Genomic DNA, 7057 nt, shown 5'->3' on the forward strand with positions numbered 1-7057 from the left:
CAGTCAGGTTAGATTGATTAGTTAGTTAGTTAAAAATAAGGAATAGCTAATAATTTTGTGACAGTCAGGTTAGATTGATTAGTTAGTTAGTTAGTTAGTTAGTTAAATATAAGGTACAACTAATAATTTAGTGACAGTCAGGTTAGATTGGTAAGGTGAAAACAAGGTACAACTAATAATTTAGTGACAGTCAGTTAGATTGGTCAGGTGAAAACACGTACAACTAATAATTTAGTGACAGTCAGGTTAGATTGGTAAGGTGAAAACAAGGTACAACTAATAATTTAGCGACAGTCGGGTTAGATTGGTTAGGTGAAAACAAGGTATAACTAATAATTTAGTGACAGTCAGGTTAGATTGATTAGTTAGTTAAACATAAGGTATAACTAATAATTTAGTGACAGTCAGGTTAGATTGGTAAGGTGAAAACAAGGTACAACTAATAATTTAGTGACAGTCAGGTTAGATTGATAAGTTAGTTAGTTAAAAATAAGGTATAACTAATAATTTAGTGACGGTTAGGTAAAAATAAGGTATAACTAATAATTTAGTGACGGTTAGGTAAAAATAAGGTATAACTAATAATTTAGTGATAGTCAGGTTAGATTAGTTAGATTTAAGGGAAAATTTAATTATTGTATTGAATTGTATTGTCTTGACTAGATTGTTTTCTTACCAAATCTGGATCGCGACTTTGATCCATCCTTAAGAACAGAACAATTATCCTCATTTCGTGGGATGAAATGAATGACAATTACCTGTTGACTAATGTTTTGATAGTAGCTGTTGTAGCTTATTTTTTTTTTTTTTTTTTTTTACAATTCGGTCGAAAATTTATTCATTGACAAATCAATCTTCAATAAAGATTGCCAACTAAGTTTACTTTTTGCAGAGCTTTTCGACGGTAAATATAATATTGTAAAGTGTAATGCAATAATGCAGAGAAAGGTTCGGTAATAGATCGTACATGTGCGTAAGTAGGAACATAACTCTCCTGCAGGAAATTGTTGGCATTGAATTAAAGCAACTTCGCATTGCCTATCTTGACGTCGACTTTGATGAAGTCTGACCACTCCAACCATAAAATTCATTTTATCGTCAATAACAATTTCGAAACTTCGGCCCTCTATAGGTGGTTATGCCGACAAGCTTCCGTGCTCTTTCCGATGAGAAACAAGGGATTGTTCCCATTCGTGCGCCCGTTGGCAGTCTGTGACGTTTACTATTCATATTTGTGTAATTGTTTTCACGCTGACAACTAAACAGAATTGCGGGACGAGGGCGCTAAATGCTTTTCAAAATGTAATATGATATTTTTGAAATGAATTTTGCACAATAATTTCTGTATTACTTGTATTTCGCACACAAACATTTAATCAAAACATATAAAGCATTGACTTCGCATTGATATCAAGGTAGTATTGTTTGTTTACCGACCATGAGTGCGCATCGAATATATGCTTACACAACTGTCGCAGACACGTACAAACAACAATAGTTTTTTCGTAACAAAATAACAATCTGTAACGCCCGCTCAAATTCCAGATTACGGGCATGGTATTGCTGGTAAGTTGTGATAAAACCAACCAAAGAGTCGTCAGCATGACATGGCGACGGTTGCGTTTAATTGGATTGCGGCACTCGGTGGCGTTACATCGGATGAAATGATGTTTCTCCCCGACGGATCCCTATGTGACTTGTCGGAAAAAAATAGCGGGAGCATGGATACTTTTATCAGGCGCGTGCAATTCTATATGTTGGGTGCCCATTACTAATGTTTATTGCATGTGAGCACACAACCTGTTAGTAAAATGATAACACCCAGTTCGACAACAGGGTGGTCACGCTGGGGACACACGTATGTCCATATTCGCCTATTCACGATTAATGCCCGTGTGTGTTTTTGTAGTGTATGAAGACACACATAAGCCCATCCCATAGTGAACACAGACAAATAAACCAATTTACGATCGAATCTTTTCACTCCTTACAAACGACGGATAGTGCAGTGTCTGTCTGACAAGGCAGTCGTCTACTCAGTCAATCGTGCGTGCTCGTTTACCGTGGCCGGACACAATCGTTGACAAAGACAATAGAGGTGCCGGTCAGGCTGTGGGTCCGCCGGTATCTACCAAGTATATGTTAATTGCCGTCTCCATTGATTGAATGGGGGATGGGCCAGTGGTCCTGCCTAAATTCTTTACAACCATTTAACCTAAGTGCCCACCACTGCGATAACTAGCTAGCTAAAGAAAGCCAAAACAAATAAAGCAAAAAAGATAATGTCTGCGTATTTACATAGAGCACTCAATACTTAATACTAGTACATTGGTTAGCTCAAAGAAGTGGCTCAGCTGAGCTGAAAATTCACGGACCTACCTGGTTTGCCTTGCCAGCCTATACCTGTTCATAAATAATTGGTTAAGAAAGCGGTAATGAATTGATTTTAGCAAGGATTTTGTTATGATATATCAGAAAAAAGAAGAGCTCTCGGATTTCGGAGGAAATTACCTGAGTAGGCACAAAGCATTTTATGGTATTCTCGGCGAGTCCAATGACAAGCCAATTATTTGTAAATTGCGCTGGAACAGCCAATTGCATCAACGTAAAAAAGGTAATAATAGTGAAATGTCAACAAGTCTGATTTTTAATTGCTCTTCTAATTCGCCCAATAAGGGTATGTTTTCACCACTCTGTGCATTGTTATCCATATAAGAAGGCGTGGTTACAGTGGAGTCGCTTTCACTGTAATCCTATTGCGTCGTCCCCGTGGCCAATCACAGAGCTTCATTAGCTTGTCACCCATTTAACTTGCACGCCACTTGTATTTATATGTTATTAGCGTGTTAGATGAGCGGCGCCAATACGACTCTCTCCGTCTCCAAGGTATAGAACAAGTTGTAGGGGCACACAGTGGAAAACATGCATCAGTCTCTCGCAGTTACCACGACATACAGCACCGCATTTTGATTCATCGTCTCCCACACCGACTGTCGTCCGTGGTCTTATACGGAAAACTATCCTACAGTAACAGAAATACATAGACTTTTACATTTGTTTGACTAACTTTACTGCTTGTTATAAGAAACGTTCAGGGCGTATCACAAGCAGCAATCACTGCTGAATTATCGGTCGCTCCCTCGTTGACCAAGAGGTAACGTCCCCATTGGATACAGCGGAATAACTCGACATATAGAGATTAAGACATGTCAACAGAACAGGAAGAGATGAGCTCGCCAAAGACAAGTAAATTCTCCATTCAAAGCATTCTGAGTACTGATAGCAGTAAGAAGAAACACGCTGACACCTTATCGGAAGACAGGCCACCATCGGTTGAAGAGGCGCCATCGAATGCAGAACGCCCTGGTCACATTGTATTTACCTCAGTGGCCCAACATTACGGTGTGGATGCAGTAGCCCGGCCGAGTCCGTGGTATCCGTGGATTGCCGCAAACCCGTATCTTCAGTACGCATTCGACCGTAAGTTATTACTGTTATAAAGTTATTTCAAAATTGTTTTACACATCACACGTGATAAGCAAGATGTTCGTTTAGTTTGAAATAGATTCGGGATAATTGGCTTAAATAATCGAAATAAATAAATAAATAAATAAATAAATAAATAAATACCGCTCGTTCCACGATATCCTTTCAAAACAGGTGGGTTATTCTGTTCGTTGCCAAACGCTTCCCAGTGCTTCCTGGTAGTGTCCATCACTTCGGCCTACAACAATGTACAATTGAAATCATGTTACATTGAAGTAGTTGTTAATTCAGAACCCTTTTGTTGTGGAAGTGTAAGTACTTGTAACCATGTAGCAATGTCTGCTATATTGTCCAAAAAACACTATCCTTTATACGCATCTTTTATTCTGACGCCGTAATTCAATCAAACAAACAGGAATCTGTGTACTGTTAGATACATCGCATGCCCAGATCGGTGGCAGTGTTCGTTACTCTTTCTTTACTTACACATATCGACCATGACTGATATACTATTGTTTCCTGTTACAGGCCACCACACGTCAGCGCCCACTGTCCATCCCCCAGCACCAGCAACGCCAGCCAGCAGTATCGGGAGTCAGCCGTCACCTGACTCATTACCACCGAAGTCGGCTTTATCGCCTCCACTGTCACATAGGAACTCTTCGTCAGAAAAAATAGAAACTGAAGATGAAGAGAAAGGCCTGGAGGATAAAAAGAACATTGATGCGGAAAGCGATACAAACGAAAGTAATGGTGTCGAAAATGGAAGCAATAGTGAAAACAAAAACAGGAGAAAGAAAAAGACAAGAACTGTGTTCTCGCGAAGTCAGGTTTTTCAGCTGGAGTCGACGTTTGACATGAAACGGTACTTGTCAAGTTCAGAAAGAGCGGGTCTGGCGGCCTCGCTACACCTCACAGAAACACAGGTCAAAATATGGTTTCAAAACCGTCGAAACAAGTGGAAGCGACAACTTGCCGCGGAACTTGAGGCTGCCAATATGGCTCATGCGGCGCAGAGAATGGTTCGCGTGCCTATTCTGTATCACGATAACGGACACGGTGACAACCATTATCCCCCAACATCGCTCGTTTCACCATATCCAGGTCTAGCAGCATACCAGCCACCATACCCTCATCTGCCGTCGCTAAGGCCCCCTCTCTCGGGCATAGTTTAACAGATGAACTCACAGCTTTGAACTTTTAGATTTAAAACTATTATTGAACCATTGACTACCATGTTTCCAATGAGGTAACTTTTTTATGGAAATATCTACAGGAAAGCTATCGTTCGCGCTTTTGATGCAGCGACCATCCTTCGCTTGCCCTGTAAAGGTCGGTTTTGATCCAATTCTAACTCATAGCATGTGTAAAAATGACACTATTTTTTGAATGTGTAAATACAGAGAATTTTGGCATATATTACTATTATAATTATTATTGTGGCTAATTATTGTTGTTGTTTAATTTTATATGTACACTTTGTTAGCGATGAGTATCGAGACTTCTACGTCAAATTCACATTAGATCAGCAGCCATCGGCCAACGTGCTACGCCCCGCTCATACTGGCGATAAGGCAGCTACTTACATGCTACACTTAAACTTGCGTCTTTGTCTTTGTAATTTCTAACTTAACACTGTTACTGGTGTGTGCATATCAGAGGAATGGTTCACTGGATCTACAGTATCTAACGACGGAGTCTAGCATGAGCTCACTTTAAAACGCATAGTCATTTCTGTCAATTTATGAGCCGTTATCTCGCAAACCCCATTTTACATTAGAACGTCGCATCTGTGTTACAATGCCACGATCATGATATATTTCGTATGATAAGTTTTTTATCGCTGTCAAGTATCACAGAAAAAGTTGCCCTATTACCAGAAGTTCTCATGTCGACGAAAGCATGTGAACATTATTTTTTTGTTTAAATATAAAGACAATCCTAACTACACCACTGCCATCACAGCAAACAAGCTCGCTACTAAGCTCTTATTCAGTGCATTTTTTCAAACGAAATTGATCTTTATCAACATAGACTGTTTTACAGTTTTATATATATTTTTCAGTTTTAAGCTGCCATTTTTACAGTGTCCAGTTCATTGTTTTGTTTACATTAATATAATTTCAAGAATAAAATAAAACAATATTGTATAGTTTCTTTATCATGAAATATCGTGTTCGTTCAAGTCAATATTTTTATTTTATGAAAGTTAATTGTCCCAATTCTAAGTCAGTATTAATACGCAACCAAAGGCGCAGCGGATGATTATTTTGTGCGGCTAAATCGTAATACTAATTAAAAAATAAACGTTGCAGTGTAGTATAATTAGAAACATTTCGACTTTCTAATTCGCATTGTACGGTAATGGCGGCATACATTAAAATCGCCCCAAATGGTGCGAAATTATTAGAATGGCCTTTGTTAATGTGTATGGTAGAACACAATGAGAATTGTGAAGAAGAGACTAGGGGTGGTACGGAATAACGGCTTGGGTCTACCATCTATCATTGTCACTCGAGAAGACCAGCCCAGCGTGTTATAACTAGACTGCGTCAACCGATAGCAGTTTCATATCGTTACTAATTGCGACTGATTGAAAACGGATTCATCGAGCGAGGAAAACTAATATTTGAGGAAGATGTCTGAGCGGATAAGTATCTCTTTGCTATTTCAGGAAACACTGGAAATAAGTGCTTAGTAAACAATGCTATTGAACATACAATAAAACCCTGTAGTTGCCGTGTGATTAGCCATCATACTCTCCACGTCACGGAGATAGGCGCAATCATGAAGACGTCATTTCACAAAATCATTGATATTTGCATTTAATAACCCGGTAACATCAGTTTGAATTTTCTAATTTTCCGTTTAGTTTGCCAAGGTTTTTTTTTCACGAAAGCGTAAAATATTTCACATATTTTTTAATGATTTGATTTGTGTGTATATTTCATTTCTATAGAAGGTGGATATTTCGCTCTAATTTTACAAAAAAATATAATCTAACACACTATTCATAAATTTGTGAAATTAAATTGCAGTTAATATACAGATGGTTGTAGACATATATTCTACTTTGGTTTGACCGAAAAAGTGTACGAAACGAAGAACGCAGTGACAACGAGATATGGAAAGTAAACTGCGAGACCACAGAAGGTTAATATAGAAAGTATAGTTTATAGTTCAATTCAGACAAATAGATATAAAATCCTCAAGGGTGCGAACTCGTTCCTTCAGGGGAATTTACTGACTGCATTTCAAAGTATTTTAAAAACATCTCAAATTTGAAAATTATGGTCTCCGACTCAAATCTCCCGCAATTGATGCATTTTTCCGCCTTTGTTGTATCCGTGGGAATTGTAAGTGGGTTTTTATAGCCGTAACTTAAATTTTATTGGGCTTCATATGATGTGGGGTAGTCTGTCAGTATCTGTGGGGAGAAATACATTTACTGACGTAATGATCGAGCAGTGTGTACATTTCATTTTAAATCGGGCATTTTTTTATTACGTTGTTGGAACTATATATGTGACATGCTGACGTACTTCTAGCGTAGATAGAGTCCCTTATCCAC

The 7057-nt window shown here is 38.5% G+C and overlaps 1 protein-coding gene across 1 annotated transcript; it reads left to right on the plus strand.

The window, feature by feature from the left end:
- The first annotated feature begins 2834 nt into the window (after nucleotides 1–2834).
- On the plus strand, nucleotides 2835–4933 carry LOC100376406 (uncharacterized). The gene is made up of 2 exons (XM_002731905.3): nucleotides 2835–3480; nucleotides 4015–4933. The coding sequence occupies exons 1-2, from the start codon at nucleotides 3207–3209 to the stop codon at nucleotides 4659–4661; spliced, it is 921 nt and encodes a 306-aa protein (XP_002731951.1). The 5' UTR covers nucleotides 2835–3206; the 3' UTR covers nucleotides 4662–4933.
- The last annotated feature ends 2124 nt before the right edge of the window (nucleotides 4934–7057 follow it).

The sequence above is a fragment of the Saccoglossus kowalevskii genome, chromosome 10 (assembly GCF_978046115.1).
Source record: "Saccoglossus kowalevskii chromosome 10, keSacKowa6.1, whole genome shotgun sequence".
NCBI classification, from domain to species: Eukaryota; Metazoa; Hemichordata; class Enteropneusta; family Harrimaniidae; genus Saccoglossus; species Saccoglossus kowalevskii.